This window comes from Erythrolamprus reginae, chromosome 7 (assembly GCF_031021105.1).
Source record: "Erythrolamprus reginae isolate rEryReg1 chromosome 7, rEryReg1.hap1, whole genome shotgun sequence".
NCBI classification, from domain to species: domain Eukaryota; kingdom Metazoa; phylum Chordata; class Lepidosauria; order Squamata; family Dipsadidae; genus Erythrolamprus; species Erythrolamprus reginae.
The window spans coordinates 22898999-22918240 of NC_091956.1; the positions used below are offsets into that span (position 1 = coordinate 22898999).

Sequence of the window (19242 nt, forward strand, 5' to 3'; positions counted from 1 at the left end):
ACGCGTAGCGCAACGATTGCTATCGGTGCAGCGTCCTTTACCGTACCGATAGCAACCTGCTACTGGAGTATGGGCACTATAGCTCAAGCTCTCAGCTTCAACAGTGCTCCTACCTTCCTCCTTGTCATACACACATCCGTCCTCCTAAGCTGCCCCCCCTCAGTGGCCAGTCAGGGAGGGTAGATTCACCCAAGGCAGGGGTAGGCAAAGTTGGCTCTTCTATGACATGTGGACTTCAGCTCCCAGAATTCCTGAGCTAGCACTCATGCCCTCATCACCTCGAGGATCGACTACTGTAATGCTCTCTACATGGGGCTACCTTTGAAGAGTGTTCGGAAACTTCAGATCGTGCAGAATGCAGCTGTGAGAGCAATCATGGGCTTTCCCAAATATGCCCATGTTACTCCAACACTCCACAGTCTGCATTGGTTGCCGATCAGTTTCCGGTCATCACCTATAAAGCCCTTCATGGCACCGGACCAGGGTATCTACGAGACCGCCTTCTGCCGCACGAATCCCAGCGACCAGTTAGGTCCCACAGAGTTGGTCTCCTCCGGGTCCCATCAACTAAACAATGTCGTTTGGCAGGACCCGGGGGAAGAGCCTTCTCTGTGACGGCTCCGACCCTCTGGAATCAGCTCCCTCCAGAGATCAGAACTGCCCCCACCCTCCTCGCCTTTCGTAAACTCCTTAAAACCCACCTCTGTCTTCAGGCGTGGGGAAACTGAAACATCTCCCCCTGCCTATATAGTTTTTTGTGTATGATATGATTGTATGTATGTTTTCATATATTGGGGTTTCTTGTTTTTTTTAGAATTTTTAAATGTATTATTGTTATTTTAGATTCTAACTATTAGATTTGTCATTATGTATTGTTTTTATCATTGCTGTAAACCGCCCCGAGTCTACGGAGAGGGGCGGCATACAAATCTAATAAACAAACAAAAAACAAACAAACAAACAAACAAATATAATAATAATAATAATAATAATAATAATAATAATAATAATAATAATAGGCTCAGGAATTCTAATTATTTGATTTGTAATTGTGCTGAGAGCTCTTAAATCATTAGAGTTGACTAGTTAAGGACAAACTGCTAGGTGGGTTTTGTTTGAGGCAAATTTTCTCACTCACCATAGTGTTCACAGCACTCTTAAGAGAGCTGGTTTATTAACAGTTTTTTTTTTTTTCTGTAGCTCAGCGGGCTTATACTGCTCAAAAAAATAAAGGGAACACTTAAACAACACAATATAACTCTAAGTAAACCAAACTTCTGTGAAATCAAACTGGCCACTTAGGAAGCGACACTGATGGATAATCAATTTCATTTTGTTTTTCAGCACATTCAACTTTGTACAGAACAAAGTATTCAATGAGAATATTTCATTCATTCAGATCTAGGATGTGTTCTTTCAGTGTTCCCTTTATTTTTTTTGAGCAGTGTATTTCTCCCCCAAAATTACAAAAGGCAGAAGAGAACAACAGCCAGCAATAACAGTAACTAAGATCAAAAGAAGAAACATTCAGGACCTTAAATATTGTGAAGAATGCTCATTATTCCTTGTTTGATTCTAAGTCTATGATTAAAGCACAGGGCCTTCATAAATATCATGGTTTCTCATTTACTTTCTCTGCTTCTCTAGTTACTTTTGCAAAAAAAAAAAAGAGAAAAAAGTAATTGTCCTCTAGTTTTTCTATCCTTTATTTACTATGTTCCTTTTAAAATGCAATTCAAAACATTTTAATCCTTTTTAACGGAAAAAAGATCGACTTTCTCCAGGGACAGCTGCCTTGGTAATGAGGCTGCTCAGCCTTAATTCAGAAGAATATTATAATATATTAGTGTAATTAATTTGTTTATTTGTTTGTTTATTTATTTATTTATTTATTTAATTTATTGGATTTGTATGCCGCCCCTCTCCGCAGACTCGGGGCGGCTAACAACAGCAATAAAACAGTATATAACAAAATCCAATACTAAAAACAGTTAAAAACCCATTATATAAAAACCAAACATATATACAGACATACCATGCATAAAATTGTAAAGGCCTAGGGGGAAGTGTATCTCAGTTACCCCATGCCTGGCGGCACAGGTGGGTTTTAAGCAGCTTTCGAAAGTCAAGGAGGGTGGGGGCAATTCTAATCTCTGGGAGGAGTTGGTTCCAGAGGGCCGGGGCCGCCACAGAGAAGGCTCTTCCTCTGGGTCCCGCCAAGCGACATTGTTTGGTTGACGGGACCCGGAGAAGACCCACTCTGTGGGACCTAACTGGTCGCTGGGATTCGTGCAGCAGAAGGCGGTCCCTGAGGTTTAGAGTGATGGATATCTGAAAAAGACATTTTAGGCATTTAAATTTAAACTTAGGCATCTAATCAAAGGGAGGAGCAACCTCAAATTAGGGAGAAACGTCCTAACAGAACAATTAACCAATAAAACAGCTTGCCTTGAGAAATTGTGGGCGCTTCATCGCTGGAGAAGAGACAGGACAGAAATATTATAGGGCAGTGATGGGGAACCTTTTTTGGTTTGCGTGCCAAAAGGTGGGGAAAAAATGCCCAAACCGGAAGTTCAGGAAAGCACACTTCCGTTTTGCCGTTGGGCTGTTTTTTTTGCCCTCTGGAAGGTTCAAGGAAGCTTCCTAAAGGCCGGAAATCAGCTGGCTAGCTCACATGTGCGTATTGGAACTGGAACATGGCAAAGTCTCACGTGCCCTTCGATATTGCTCCATCACGGCTAGAGGGTCTCCTGCTTGAGCAGGTGATTGGACTAGAAGACCTCCAAGCTCCTTCCAGCTCTTTTCTGACCGAAAGGGATAAAAATCTGAGCTTCAGAATCTTTTTTTTTTAAATTTATTTACTTACTTACTTACTTACTTACTTACTTACTTACTTACTTACTTACTTACTTACTTACTTACTTACTTACTTATTTTATTTATTCAATTTTTATGCCACCCTTCTCCTTAGACTCAGGGCGGCTTACAACATGTTAGCAATAGCACTTTTTAACAGAGCCAGCATACTGCCCCCACAATCCGGGTCCTCATTTTACCCACCGTGGAAGGATGGAAGGCTGAGTCAACCTTGAGCGGGTGATGAGATTTGAACCGCTGACCTTCAGATCTACAGTCAGCTTCAGTGGCCTGCAGTATAGCACTCTACCTGCTGCGCCACCCCAGCTCAATATTTTATTTTGTTCTAAGAAAAAAGATGCTAATACAGTGGTACCTCTACCTAAGAACACCTCTACCTAAGAACTTTTCTAGATAAGAACTGAGTGTTCAAGATTTTTTTGCCTCTTCTTAAGAACCATTTTCTACTTAAGAATCCGAGCCTGGAAAAAATTCCCAGGAAATTTGAGAGCAGCACAAAGGCCCGGCCAATTTCCTGCCATTCCCCCTTTAATCCTGGCCACCTGGGGCTTTTCTGGGCTGCCAGAGGAGCCTTTCAGTGGCACTTAAGGAAGCTTTGGCAGTCCAGAGCGAACAAAGCATTTTCCTTTCTCTGGGCGCTTGGAGAGGGAATAAACTTTGCCTTTCGTAAACTCCTTAAAACCCACCTCTGTTGTCAGGCGTGGGGGAACTGAAACATCTCCCCCTGCCTATGTAGTTTTTTGTGTATGATATGATTGTATGTATGTTTTCATATATTGGGGTTTCTTGTTTTTTTAGAATTTTTAAATGTATTATTGTTATTTTAGATTCTAACTATTAGATTTGTCATTATATATTGTTTTTATCATTGCTGTAAGCCGCCCCGAGTCTACGGAGAGGGGCGGCATACAAATCTAATAAATAATAATAATAATAATAATAATAATAATAATAATAATAAGTAATAATAATAAACCTCTGCCAGTGCCCAGAGAAAAGAAACGCTCCCTTCGCTCTGGACAGCGGCTGTCCTCCTCCTCTTTTCCTCCTCCTCTTCTCACCCAAATTCCAAGCCTTTATTTCTTTCCTAATGGGTTTGCATGCATTATTTGCTTTTGCATTGATTCCTATGGGAAAAAATGCTTCTACTTACAAACTTTTCTGCTTAAGAACCTGGTCACGGAATGAATTAAGTTCTTAAGTAGAGGCACCACTGTACTTAAACCAGATTATAGTCTACAGATGAGGTTGTCATTTCTTCCTTCCTTTTTTAAACTTTTACCCACAGAAGATGATCAAAGTGGAAGGACTGAGACCCTGCTTATAATATAAGCCCTTTATCCTGGCAGCCTCTTTGATTAGTCAATAAAGCAGGTTCTTATTTTCTCTTGTTGAGTTTAAATATAAATGCTAGCTTTAAGGAAACTGGAAGTTGAAAATAACCTGGCCTACACATTAGCTATCTCACTCAATGAAACAACTGACTTTCTTTCTCCGTCTTCTCCAGCCTCCAACCCTCTAGATCTGTGATGATGTACCTATGGCACACGTGCGACAGGTGGCACGCGGAGCCATATCGGAAGGCACATGAAATTTCACTATATTTCAGCTCTAGCGCGCATGCTTGTGCTGGCCAGCTAACTTCCGGCCTTGGGAAAGGCTGTTTTGTCCTCCAGATGCTTCAGGGAAGCTTCCCTAAAGCCTCAGAGGCAAAAAAATTCCAACAACGGATAAACCGGAAGTTCAGAAAAATACACTTCCGGTTTGCTGTTGTGCTGTTTTTTGCACTCCAGAGAGTTCAGGGAAGCTTCCTGAAGCCCCGGAGTACAAAAAACAGCGCAATGGGCAAACCGGAAGTGCGTTTTCTGAACTTCCGGTTTGCCCATTCTGCTGTTTTTTGTTTCTCCTACCAGGCTTCATAAAGGGACTGTGCGCATGCACGGGGGCAGGGCTGTCAAACTCCTGGGCCACAGGCCAGATGCATCACGTGACAAGCATGCCCACATCCAGTTTAGCGAAGGGGGAAAAACTCCCGATATGCCGACATGACGACTTGAGTTTGACATCCCTGCTCTAATAAATGTAGCTAGGCCCCTGTGTGCCTTTCGTAAGCTGCTTAAAACCCACCTCTGCCGCCAGGCATGGGGGAATTGAGATACTCTTTCTCCCTAGGCCTTTACAATTTTATGCATGGCATATCTGTATGTATGTTTGGTTTTTATAATAATGGGTTTTTAACTGTTTTTAGTATTGGATTATTATTATATGCTGTTTTATTATTGCTGTTAGCCGCCCCGAGTCTCCAGAGAAGGGCGGCATACAAATCCAATTAATAATAATAATAATAATAATAATAATAATAATAATAATAATAATTAATAATAATAATAATAATAATAATAATAATAATAATAAGCAGGTAGTCCTTGATTTACAACAGTTCACTTAGTGACCATCCAAAGTTACAATGGCACTGAAAAAACCCCAACTTGGGACCATTTTTCACACTTCGTGACAGGAATTGCAGCATCGCCATGGTTACATGATCAAAATTCAGACAGGTGTGGGCATGCATGCGTGAAAACTCCCCCCCTTTTGGCACATGAACTTATAAAAGGTTCACCATTACTGGTACAGTGATACCTCGTCTTACAAACGCCTCGTCATACAAACTTTTCGAGATACAAACCCGGGGTTTAAGATTTTTTTGCCTCTTCTTACAAACTATTTTCACCTTACAAACCCACTGCCGCCGCTGGGATGCCCCACCTCCGGACTTCTGTTGCCAGCGAAGCACCCGTTTTTGTGCTGCTGGGATTCCCCTGAGGCTCCCCTCCATGGGAAACCTCACCTCCGGACTTCCGTGTTTTTGTGATGCTGCAAGGGAATCCCAGCAGCACAAAAACGGGTGCTTCACTGGCAACGGAAGTCCGGAGGTGGGGGTTTCCCAGCGAGGGGAGCCTCAGTGAAATTGTAGCATCACAAAAACACAGAGGTCCGGAGGTGGGGTTTCGAGGACTTCGGTGTTTTTGTGATGCTGCGATTTCACTGATGCTCCCTTCACTGGGAAACCCCACCTCGGGACTTCTATTGCCAGAGAATGCTGGTTTTTGTGATGCTGGTATTCCCCTACTGGTATTCCCCTGCAGCATTGCAAAAACACAGAAGTCCGGAGGTGGGGTTTCCCATGGATGGGAGCCTCATGGGAATCCCAGCAGTGCAAAAACGGGCGCTTCGGCTGGCAAAAGGGGTGAATTTTGATCTTGCACGCATTAATCACTTTTCCATTGATTCCTATGGGAAACATTGTTTCGTCTTACAAACCTTTCACCTTAAGAACCTCGTCCCAGAACCAATTAAGTTTGTAAGACAAGGTATCACTGTATAGGCCTTTGTCTCAAGATTCCTTCTTGACTCTTTGATTTTAAAGTGTAAAATTAAGGAATTTTGTTTTGTTTTTGTCTTCAGAATATTGGTGAGTCAACATTATTTAATGCGCTGAAGCAACTGCTACCGATGATCAAGTCTTCCAGTAACAGGACGGCTGATGACTACACTGCCCAAGAGTTACTTCTAATATTGGTGTACATTTACTCCATCGTGGGAGAAGTCAAAACTGGGAAAGAATTAAACGAGGCAGAAAGTCAAGTGAAGGAAGCCTTGGTCCAAGCTATTTGCGACGAACCAGAGCTACCATCTTTGCTGCAGAAAATAGTAGGTAAGCGAACACTGCATATGCCTCCAACTAACTTTGTCTTTCAAGCGGGCCATGTTTACAATAGCGGGTTTCAGTATAGAATTCTGTCACCTAAATTAGATTTGTGTGTGATAAAACATGTGGAATATGCATTATATATGTGTTGTAGTTAGCTCTGGCCCAGCTCCTGCCCCAAGGAATGTGCAGGTGGATGTGGGGGAAACATCCACATGCTGCAGGCCTGTTTTACTCCCGATGGAATCTGCCGACGAAGCCTCCTCTGACCAAGGAAGCGTGAGTGACAGGGAAGAGGGGAGTTTGGCAGACAGCCCAGGAGGAGATCAATCATCTGTATCATTCCTGGATTCTGAGCAAGAATTAATGACACATCCACACATGCTTAGAGTGATGCATAGGAGACAACAACTGAAGGATTATTACAAGAGAAAATGAGGCCACCTGTGGTTGGGTGGGGCTGCTGTAATTCGTGCTACAGATAAAAGTGCAGCCTGGTGTTTTAGCCTCATGGCAGTTTATCTGATTCATTGTTTCGTCAAGATTGTGGTTTTTGTGCTGTTCAGGATTGTGTGTGGACTCTCTGGACTTTAGAATTGGACTCAATTTCCTAGTTATTGGGTGAGCAATTGGATTGCATTTAACCTCTGTGCCTTGTGTGTACCAGAAAATCCCTTTGACATTTAAAAAGGGAGCTGTTTCTGTTTTTCTGTTTATAAAAACTTTTGGGTTTTCCTTTTATCATGTGGTGTGTGTCTTCTTGGACTAATTACCCTGTAATTACAGGTGGTTGAAACACGCCGGCAGAACACAAATGTATTGATTACTGTGTGGTAATTACGGTAATGTAGAGAAATAGGTATAAGTAGCAATTGAAAGATGCAATAAGTTCTGTTTTCATGGCAGTGAAATACATTTAATAAGGTCTATTTTTCAATAAATGTATGAATGGCTGTATTGTAAAACAGTGTAATCCTAGCCACGTTTATTCAGAGGGATTTTGGATTCGCATAATTTCTACCTCTAAGCGACAGCAACCAAACAAGGTTTGGTAATGTATTTGAACTTCAACTATGTGTATCTTGTTAAAATGACAAACAAAAAATATGCTGTGGATTAAGTGGCTTTCCATAAGGTCCCTGAAAACCTGGCTTTACCAGCAGGCCTGCAGGCTGTGAGATTGATACCTTAATCCAGCCAAGATATGATTCAATTGGGATGTTTGATAGTATGATTGTAGTGGGTTATTTAGGATTTTAAAGTAATTTTAATCATTGTAATTTAATTACTTAATTGCTTTTTATTTATGCTGTAAACCACCCTGAGTCCCATGGGATGGGACGCATATAAATCTAAATAATAATAAATAAAGTGAGAGAGTACAGCTAATTAGCGTTATCTCCCTTTTTTGGTGAACGAGGAACAGAGAATAATGCCTCTTTGTAGCAATCAATCAATATCAACTTTATTTGATTAGTCAATCGACCATATCAAAGCGAGGAAAAGGACCACACCAGTCGTCATAAAACTGTGACTGGTTAAAATACAATAAAATTGGCTAAAATAGAGGGAATTTGAATAAATAATAAGTTAAAATGCAGTAGAATATGCTAAAATTGAGTAGTAAAACATGAGAATATAACTCGTGCAAAGGATTATATTAAACAAATCTAAGATACTGATATCTTTGTAGCAGTTTTTTTTAAGAAGATAAGTTTTAGAAGCAATGGAACACAAAGCATGAACTTGTACCCTACCAATACTTCTATCCAGTGAGGGGTTACCAAAATTTTTACTACCACGCTGTGGGCGTGCCTTATGCAGGACGCCCTGCATTTTTTAAAAACATCTTTCAGTGCAAATTGGGTACTCTGGGGTGGAGCTCCATTTTTGCTACCCCATTGCGTTCCTCCCCATCCGGGCAGCAGCCCACCCCTGCCTCTATTTGAAGGAAGATGGAAAGTTAGTTGTCTCACAATTTCATCACCACCACTATCACCATCATCATTTTAGTCATTGTCTATCCACTGCAGGGTGAAGGCGTCGTTGGTATGTTTCCAACCAATGTTGTCCTGAGCTTTGTCTCTTGCCAATTGGGCCCGCCACACTTGCTGATGTCATCACTCCATCTTGTTTTAGGTCTTTTTCGTGGAGGCTTTCGATGAGCCATTCTAGGGCTACCTTGGTCCAGCTGCTTTTCTTGCCATGTGACCATTTCCATTTCAATTCTTTTCCTCTCTTGATGATATTGTAGAGTGATCCCCCGTTTATCATGGGTGTTCCGTTCCAGGACCACCCGCGAGAAACAAAAATCTGCAAAGTAGGGGGGGGTTTCTCCACCCCCCCCACCCCGCACACATTGTCTCTCACATGCCAGTGTTGTCGCATCTCTCCCTGGAGGACCCCCTGCGCCAGGCAAAACCCCCCCTTAGTTTGGGGATCTCTACTCCCCACTGCCTTCAAACCAAACTGATTTGGCTGGCCGACTTGTTGATGGCAGCAAGCTTTTCGATACCTTCTTCTCCAACTTTGAACTTTGCTCCGCGGTTTAATTCGGCTGCTCGATATGTCTTTTTTGTCCCGTCCCCCCATTCCTGCCATTAACAGGCCGGCCAGTCAAATCAGTTCTGCTTGAAGGTAGCGGGGAACAGAGATCCCTGAACTAAGGGTGTGTGTGTGAAGGAGAGCCGGATGGGGCTCCGGAAGCGCTGTGGCCTGGGGAAATAGCCAGGCAAGGAGTTGGGAGCGTGCGTCCAAGAGGCAAAAAAAAAAAAAAGGCCCAGTTGGACGGGCAAAAGGAGGCTCGGACCTGGCACTGACCTCAATGGGGCTGATGGGCACAGAGGAGAATGGCTGCAGGTATTTCGAGTGCAAAAGGTGACCCCTGTAGGCGCTCAGTATCTTCAGGATCCGAATGGGAAGCCAGCTCATCTGGTGCAGAGGGTCCTCCGGGGAGAGGTACAACAACACCGCACACGTGAGGGACAATGTATGTAGGGGGGGGGGGAGAGAAAAAAACCATGATGCACCGAAGCCACGAATAGTGAACCGCGAAGTGGCAAGGGATCACTGTACTTTCGTTTGTTCTCTAATCCAGTGTTTCCCAACCTTGGCAACTTGAAACTATTTGGACTTCAACTCCCAGAATTCCCCAGCCAGCATTCGCTGGCTGGGGAATTCTGGGAGTTGAAGTCCAAATAGCTTCAAGTTGCCAAGTTTGGGAAACACTGCTCTAATCGATGCGCAGGTCTTTCTGTCTTGTCTTGTGATCCCAAGCGTGTATCTCTCCGTGGCTCATTGAGCCACTCGTAACTTTCGTAGTGATTGTGAGGTGAGTGTCCATGTTTCACTGGGGAAGGCGAAAAACAGCACAACGGGCCTATTGAAAGTTCAGAAATGAATTTCCGGTAGACCCCGTTGGTCCTGTTTTTCACCATCCATAGGCTCTGGAGTCTTCAATGATGTCGGCGTGTGTGCATGCATTGGGGGAGGGCATTGCCGCCCTGAGTTCCACGGGATTGGGCGGCATATAAGTCAATTAAATTAAATTAATTGCATTATGGGTGTGGTCATGCGTACCATTGCAGGCACCCGAGCAAAAAATGGTTCGCCATCATTGCCCTAGGTCAGTGATGGCGAAACTATGGCACAGGTGCCACAGGTGGCACACGGAGCCATATCTGCTGACACACAAGCTGTTGCCCTAGCTCAACTCCAACGTGCATGTGTGTGCCGGCTGGAGGGCATTTTTGGCTTCCAGAGAGCCTCCGGGAGGGATGGGGAACGGCATTTTTACCCTCCGCTGGTTACAGTGGAGCCTTTGGAGCCTAGGGAGGACGAAACACAAGACTACTGGGCCCACCAGAAGTTGGGAAATAGGCCATTTCCAACCTCCAGAGGGCCTCCACGGGGTGGGGGAAGCTGTTTTTGCCCTCCCGAGGCATTGAATTATGGGTGTGGGCACTTGTGCATGCACGATAGCATGTACCCATACCCAGAAGTTCACCATTACTGCCCCTAGGTGCTTTATCCTGAAGAGCATCTCCTGATGCTATTATCACCACTTAACTGGTACTCACAGTAAATTTTTTTGCATGCGTTGTTAGCACTGTTGTAAAAGCTACTTTTCAAAGAGAAAACATGCCAAGACTAAAGATGTCTCATGTGCACAGAGACAGCTGTGCTATTTGTTGAACAACAACTGTGGAACAAAAATAGGAAATCTCTGCCTAGCGGTTTCTTCTCTCCAAAATGATGGGCTACGGAAATTAGGTTTCCCAGACTGCCTGAAATAACTATTTTGAGAAAAAAGTAGCATAATTAAAGGTTGTTGTACTTATGCTAAAGCAACAAGATTTACATGAAAGGAGGCCTAGTCTACTTTAAGAGGGTCTGCCCAAATATAGGAATATGCCCATGTCACACCAACATTGGAGGGTCTGCATTGGTTGCCGATCAGTTTCCGGTCACAATTCAAAGTGTTGGTTATGACCTATAAAGCCTTTCATGGCGCCGGACCAGATTACCTCAGGGACCGCCTTCTGCTGCACGAATCCCAGCGACCAGTTAGGTCCCACAGCGACCAGTTAGGTCCCGTCAACTAAACAATGTCGCTTGGCGGGGCCCAGGGGAAGAGCCTTCTCTGTGGCAGCCCCGGCCCTCTGGAACCAACTCCCCCCAGAGATTAGAATTGCCCCCACCCTCCTTGCCTTTCGTAAGCTGCTTAAAACCCACCTCTGCCGCCAGGCATAGGGGAATTGAGATGCACTTTCCCCCTAGGCCTTTACAATTTATGCATGGTATGTCTGTATGTCTGATTGGTTTTTATAATAATGGGTTTTTAACTGTTTTTAGTATTGGATTATTGTTATATGCTGTTTTATTGCTGCTGTTAGCCACCCCGAGTCTGCGGAGAGGGGCAGCATACAAATCCAATAAGTAAGTAAGTAAGTAAGTAAGTAAGTAAGTAAGTAAGTAAGTAAGTAAGTAAGTAAGTAAGTAAATAAGTGAAGAAAAATAAAGTAAGATGAAAAATCCTATTCGGTGCCCAGTTTTCCTTCCCAGGGATGGTTCAGATTGGATCAGCTGATAAATTCTATAAAATAAATACCTCTAGAGCAGCCAATTCCTGTTGAAACCAATCCTTGAATTTTTCCTCTCCCCAATAAAAGGATTTATCTTAATTTATTAATTTAATCACCCCAGCTTTTGAAGGCTGCTCAAATCCCGCCATGTCACAGGAAGTACAAAAATATTGCTTGGGTGTTTTTGTTTTTTTTCAAAAAGCACCTTTCGGGATAATTCCCACTGTAGATTACACTTTTATGGAGACAGGAAGTCTACTGCTCCTGCATGTCATTTAAGCTGAGTCTGAATGGCACGTTGTATGGAGTAGAAGCTATGGGCAAGCATATTTATCCCCATTGTCTAGATCAGTGATAGTGAACCTTTTTCTTCTTGCGTGCCAAAAATGGATATGTGTGTACGGACTAACACACAACCCCACACACATATGCCACACTGTGCATGTGTGTACATGCGCCCTCCCCCTCTTGGGCCATTTTTCCACCCCCAGGCTTCCCTGATGCCGGAGGTTTGGAAAACTGGACTTCCAGTTTGCCTGGTGGGCCATTTTTCACCTTCAGGAGGCTTCCTTGAAGCTTCTGGAGTGTAAAAAAGACCCAGTGGGCAAACCGGAAGTCTGTTTTTCACAACTTCCAGTTTGCCCATTGGACCATTTTTGGCACTCTGGAGGATTCAAGGAAGCTTTCTGAAGCCTGGAGAGGACAAAAACTTCCTGAAGGTTCCGGAGTGAGAAAAACAGCACAATGGGCAAACCAGAAGTCCATTTTTCTGAAGTTTCAGTTTGCCCATTGGGCCATTTTTTGTACTCTGGAGCAGTGTTTCCCAACCTTGGCAACTTGAAGATATTTGGACTTCAACTCCCAGAATTACCCAGCCAGCATTCACTGGCTGGGGAATTCTGGGAGTTGAAGTCCAAATATCTTCAAGTTGCCAAGGTTGGGAAACACTGCTCTAGAGGCTTCAGGGAAGCCTTCTGAAGCCTGGAGAGCTTCCCTGAAGGTTCTGGAGTGAGAAAAAATTCAGAAAACTGGACATTCAGAAAAATGGACTCCTGGTTTGCCCACTGTGCTGTTTTTCTCACTCCAGAGAAAACTTCCAGTTTGCTAGCACATGCACACATACCCTTTTGGCATATGAACCAAAGAAAGGTTCGCCATTACTGATCTAGAACAATTGGGACCGAACAGATCGCTATCCCTGACTATATCATCTTGAACCTCTTTCTCCATGCTCCATGGATTGTCCTTTTGGACAAGCTTGAGTTTGCGTAAGTGGGAAAACACCACTTCCCAAACGGAGTACTTGAAGCAGTCTTTAGCCTGCTCAGCTGCTACTGTATTTAATGACGAGAAGGCAGAGACAAGACATATCCTCTGGGATACTTAGTGAGAAGTCTTTGCCCTATAAGCAAGCTATGTAGATGTGGTCTTCAAGGTGCCATATCAGTAAAGCAGTGCTTCTCTAATAGCAGGGCGGTAGGGGCGTGTGGAGCAAAGCTGGGGGGGGGCATGTGACCCCAGGAAATGTGCTTTTTTTTTTGCCAGAGGGAGTAGGGTCTTTCTGCATCAAACAATAGCACACAGCACAGAGTAGGAGATATGAAGTGCAGATAACAAAACCCTTAAGAAACACCATGGAAAAATATTTAACAGGGATAAAAAGAAAGGAGAAAAGAGAGACGGAGATAATGAGACAAACATAAGTCTCCCGAAAACTAAGAGGAGGAAATATGACGAACCGTATATAGCGCTTGACTTCACTGTGACTACGGTGGGAGATGAGGAAAGGTCGGTATGTTTACTGTGTCTAAAAATGTTGGCAGTGGACAGCATGAAGCCAAATACATTAAGACATCACTTAAACACATTATACCCCAGTCATGCTGGTAAGCTACTTGAGCTTTTTCAGCAAAAATGTGCCAAATATTGCAAACAATCCTCCCGATGGAGAGTTTGGGGGGGGGGGGGGGCAAAATGTTTACCTCTCCCAGGGGTGTTGTGGTTAGCTCTGGCCCAGCTCCTGCCCCAAGGACTGTGGATGTGGGGGAGAAATCCACATGCTGCAGGCCTGTTTTGCCCCCAGTGGAATCTGCTGATGAAGGCTCCTCTGACCAAGAAGACATGAGTGACAGGGAGGAGGAGAGTGTGGCAGACAGCTCAGAAGGAGATCAATTCTCTAGCTCCTCCTTGGATTCGGAACAAGAGTTAATGATACAGCCACGCATGCGGAGAGCGATGCATAGGCAACAACAACTGAGAGATTATTATCAAAGAAAATGAGGCCACCTGTGGTTGGGTGGGGCTGTGGTAATTAGTGAGGCTGCTATAAATAGCAGCCTGTGGGTTTGGCCATTGTGGAGGATTATCTGATCGTTGTGTTTCGTGACTGCTTTACTGACTTCGACCTTTTGTGTGCTGATTTTCCCCTGCTTTGAACCTAAACCAGGGCAAAGTGTGTTTCACTTTGTGAAAGAAGAAGGACTGTGAATTGCCTCACAGCTGCAAGCTAAGTATCACAGAACTGATAAGGGACTTGTACAAATTACCAGTTTGTTTGGAGACGAGTGCTCTTGGCTATCCCAAAAGAGGGCTTGATTTAAGTGAATTTTCATTATAAAGAACATTGTTTTGAATTTTCAAACGTGTGTGTGTGTGTCTGCAATTTATACCTGTGAATTTTTGGGAGGATTCTATCAGAGAGCCCGACAGAACAGGGGAGGGGGCGTAACAGAAAATAATTGAGGAGCACTGCAGTAGAGTAACAATTATTCTTGCTTTTCTACCATAAAAATTGTCTTAGTACATTTCTAAAATCTTATATAATGTTCCTCGTTGGGGTGGGGTGGGGATTGTTCTTTCAGCTTCACTTGTCTTTCATTCCAAGTTAAATATGTAACAAGATGTGATTAGTGGAAGACAGACAAAAGGTGATTACAAAAGTTTAAAACTCTTTACCCTCTTCCATTACAAAGACTGATGGATAATCACGTGTTTTCTTATGTCGTATAAATCAATAGTGATTTGCCATTTTACCACGAAATAACAGGAAGGGGGGGAGCTGTCAATCAGGGCTGATCCCCGTTGTATAAAATAGAGTTAAGGTGTCTCATTTGTAAGCTTGATACATTACTTGAAATGAAAGATTAGTAAGATGTGCCTAGTAGAGTAACAATTTATGATCTCTCTCTTGTTTTAAAGAAAAAGAAAAAAAAACCCAAGAACTAGTTTGAGCCACATACTTTAAAATCCTCAATAATTATCATCACTGAGCTTGAAGCCTGTATGGCTTGAATGATCATCATCGTTCAAGCAGCGGTCCCCAAACTACGGCCCGCGGGCCGGATGCGGCCCGCTGAGGTCTTTTAACTGGCCCGCGGCAGCACACGAGATTTTACCGATCGATATAATAAGAGGGAGAAATAGAGAGGGAGAGAGAAATGAAGAGGAGAGATAGAAAGGGAGAGAGAGAAAGGGAGAAATAGAGAAAGTGTGAGAGATACAAAGAGGGAGAGTTAGAAAGAGAGTGAGTGAGTGAGAGAAAGAGAGAGAGAAAGAAAGAGGGAGAGAGAAAGGAAGAGGGAGAGATGGAGAGAAAGAGAGAGAAAGAGAAAAATGAGAAAATGATGGAGGGAAAGAACGAGGGAGAGAAAAATGAAATGAGAGAAAAGGAAGAGGGAAGAGAGAAGTGGAGAGGAAGGAGGGAATGAAGGAAGGAGAAATGGAGTTTGTTGATTTAAGTTTAAATTTACTTGTTAATAAAGAAGTATAAATTACTTTATTACTTAATTATTAATTACTTAATTACTTCTTCTTTATTTTAAATATTATATTTGTTCCCATTTTGTTTTTTACTTTAAATAAGGTATGTGCAGTGTGCATAGGGATTTGTTCATAGGTGTTTTTTTTATAGTCCGGCCCTCCAACAGTCTGAGGGACAGTGAACTGGCCCCCTGTGTAAAAAGTTTGGGGACTCCTGGTTCAAGGGAACTGCTAAGTCCTCGACTTACAGCCTTACTAGTGTCGCTCGCTAGGGTGACAATTTGCTTTGCGTTTCCCGTGCTTTCCTTCCTAGGTCACCCCTACCACCTCATGCTCGGGAGCTAGGCGAATGGGTGCTGCCAGAAGCACAATTGCACCTCTATAACTGTCTGGTTTGGTGCTGCAACCCAACAGGACCGACACAGACTTCAGAGGAGAATCAGAACTGCAGAAAAAACAATTGCTGCCAATCTGCCTTCCATTGAGGACCTGTATACTGCACGAGTCAAAAAGAGGGCGGGTAAAATATTTACTGACCCCTCGCACCCTGGATATAAATTGTTTCAACTCCTACCCTCAAAACATCGCTACAGAGTACTGCACACCAAGACAACTAGACACAAGAACAGTTTTTTCCCGAACGCCATCACTCTACTAAACAAATAATTCCCTCAACACTGTCAGACTTTCTACTAAATCTGCACTTCTATTCTACTAGTTTTTCTCATCATTCCTATCACCCATTTCCTCCCATGTTGACTGTATGACTGTAACTTGTTGCGTATATCCTAAGATTTTTATTAATATTGCTTCTTCATTGCTTATTTGACCCCTATGACAATCATTGTTGTACCACATGATTCTTGACAAATGTATATTTTATTTTATGTACTCTGAGAGCATATGCACCAAGACAAATTCCTTGTGTGTCCAATCACACTTGGCCAATAAAAATTCTATTCTATTCTATTCTATTCTGCCAGCGCTGCTTCCACCCACGCCTTCTGCTTGCACCTCAGGTGGGAGGTGGCCACCTGAGGCTGGAGGGGGAGCTGGACAGGAGAGTGGGAAGCTCGTCCGAGGCCAGGAAGGAGGAAAGAGGAAAAAAGCAAGGAGCGCAGACGCAGCAGCAGGGGAAAAAAAGGAGAGTCGAGCCAAGACCTGTAGAATATAGAATAGAATAGAATAGAATAGAATTTTTTTATTGGCCAAGTGTGATTGGACACACAAGTAATTTGTCTTCGTGCATATGCTCTCAGCGTACATAAAATAAAATATACATTTGTCAAGAATCATGTGGTATAACACTTAATGATTGTCATAGGGGTCAAATAAGCAATGAAAAAGCAATATTAATAAAAATCTTAGGATATAAGCAACAAGTAACAGTCATACAGTCAACATGGGAGGAAATGGGTGAAAGGAATGATGAGAAAAACTAGTAGAATAGAAGTGCAGATTTAGTAGAAAGTCTGACAGTGTTGAGGGAATTATTTGTTTAGTAGAGTGATGGCGTTCGGAAAAAAAATGTTCTTGTGTCTAGTCTTGGTGTGCAGTGCTCTGTAGCGACGTTTTGAGGGTAGGAGTTGAAACAATTTGTGTCCAGGATGTGAGGGGTCAGTAAATATTTTCCCCGCCCTCTTTTTGACTCGTGCAGTATACAGGTCCTCAATGGAAGGCAGGTTGGCAGCAATTGTTTTTTCTGCAGTTCTGATTCTCCTCTGAAGTCTGTGTCGATCCTGTTGGGTTGCAGCACCAAACCAGACAGTTATAGAGGTGCAGATGACAGACTCAATGATTCCTCTGTAGAACTGTATCAGCAGCTCCTTGGGCAGTTGAGCAGTAATCCAGGAAGTGACAGCCGTTGATCAGCTGGAGCCGCGCACGCATCTTCATTTCTGCCAGTGGAACTGTGTTCCACTCCATCCTGCCTACTGCCCACCCCTGCCTATATACTGCTATCATGTCCCACCCCCTGGCCCTTCCTTTCATTAGACTATCCATGCCCAGTTCCTGCAACCTCTCCGTATGTCTTGGTGTCTAGTCCCCTTATCATTTTTGTTGCTCTTTTCTGTACCTTTTCCGGAGTTTCTATGTCTTTTTTGAAGGGTGGTGACCAGAATTGAATGCAATACTCCAGGTGAGGTCTGACTAGGGCATTATAGAGTGGTATTAATACCTCCCTAGTCTTGGAGTGTATCCCCCTGTTGATGCAGTTCATGCATGCAGGATCCACTCCTTTTCCTAGATGGCTCCTATTTGGTTTCTTTTTTCTTTTTTTTTAAATAAAATTTATTTATTAACAAGGGATAAAAGGGAGGAAGGAAAAAAGGGGGGTACATAAATTCAAAATGGGTGAGGGTATATATCACATGATATTATATTTCATATTACGTATAACAAAATGAAACAGCATTTCAATATTCACATTTGTATCTTATTACTATGAATATTTCATTTATCTATCTCATCATATTAATTAAAAACTCCTCCAATATTAGCAGTCATTTCTAAGATTATGGAATGTGCAGAGATGTCAAAACTTACAATGGAGATTCAGAATAAAAAATATTCCGATTATTACAAAATATGGGACAATTGGTACAAATGGATTACGGCAAGAAAATACCTAACTTTGATTTGATAAACAAACAAATTTCTTTTATTTTCCAACGTTTTGAATTCAAAATTTCATTGATTATTAAAACAATTTCAATACCAACACTTAAAATAAATAACTAAATAACAAAATAAATAAATAAAAAACAAAATTTCAACCAGAACTGATTCCGACAATATTACTCTTTTTACCTGATTTTTAAACTCAATTAAACAATGATTCTCACTACATCTTTACAACTCAATCATTAATTTATTCCAGATCAATTAAGCTATACTTTTTTTCTTACTCAATACTTATTGCATAAATATAAATATATCTTATTTTTTCTATTTACTCCTTTTCCCTTTTTCTTTTCTTTTTTTTCCCTACCGAAATATTACTGATACACCCAATAATATTTTAACACACCTAGTCATATTTCCTGATAACGTCTGCAACCCATGCAGATTTCCTCCTTATTTTCCCTTACTTATTCAACTTTTTTAATATTTGGTTTCATTTACCGACCACTTTGCTCCCATTCAAGCTTGATGTCCAAAGGAGCCATTTGATTTCCAAAAACTCCCCCCACTTCCCATTCAACAGGCAGAAATTTTTCCAAAGAGGTTTTTTTTTGTCCCTTTTTAATGTCAGCTTTGCTTTGCTTTAGTAAAGAGGCATCTTGGATGGCTTTGAACATAGGCGAGGGCAGATCAAGGAGGCCAACCTACATGACCGCACCTTATTTCTGCCCCTGTTCTGAAATCCCAGCAGTTTATATTCAGTCTCACCTCCGCATGTGACAGTTACAAAGAGAGAGAGAGGCTTGCAAGCTCATGGGCCCAGCAGTTGAGCTCTTGACAAATGGCCCCGTACAGAGGCTTTGCATGAATAATGACTTTGACTTTGTCAGTGGTTTTTGGCCTCTGCTGTAAAAGTTCTGTGTTTTCAGAACAGATGGAGCGGCTCTCATATGCCATTCTCCCGGCTTTTGAACTTCCTGCTCAGGGTATGGTTCTCATCAAGGCAGTTTATGCTGAGAGCACCTTCTTTTTTGAAACAAAATACAAAAAAACCCACCCTGAAATGTCTAGCTTTCTCTCTTAGCCAGAAGCAAAAAAGTGCTTGCTTTTCAGCTGAAAATGTGTCCCCAAGACATGAGATTTTAATTGATAGCAGTTACAGATCACCTAGGGTGAGAGTTTACC

At 42.6% G+C, this 19242-nt stretch overlaps 1 protein-coding gene across 2 annotated transcripts in view; it reads left to right on the forward strand.

The window, feature by feature from the left end:
• Positions 1-19242, forward strand: part of SCFD2 (sec1 family domain containing 2) — a 198059-nt gene that overhangs the window by 56681 nt on the left and 122136 nt on the right. For both annotated transcript variants that reach the window (XM_070757174.1, XM_070757175.1), the window contains one exon: positions 6346-6595. In XM_070757174.1, coding sequence (XP_070613275.1) covers positions 6346-6595 — 250 coding nt within the window. The remainder of the gene's footprint in view (positions 1-6345; positions 6596-19242) is intronic.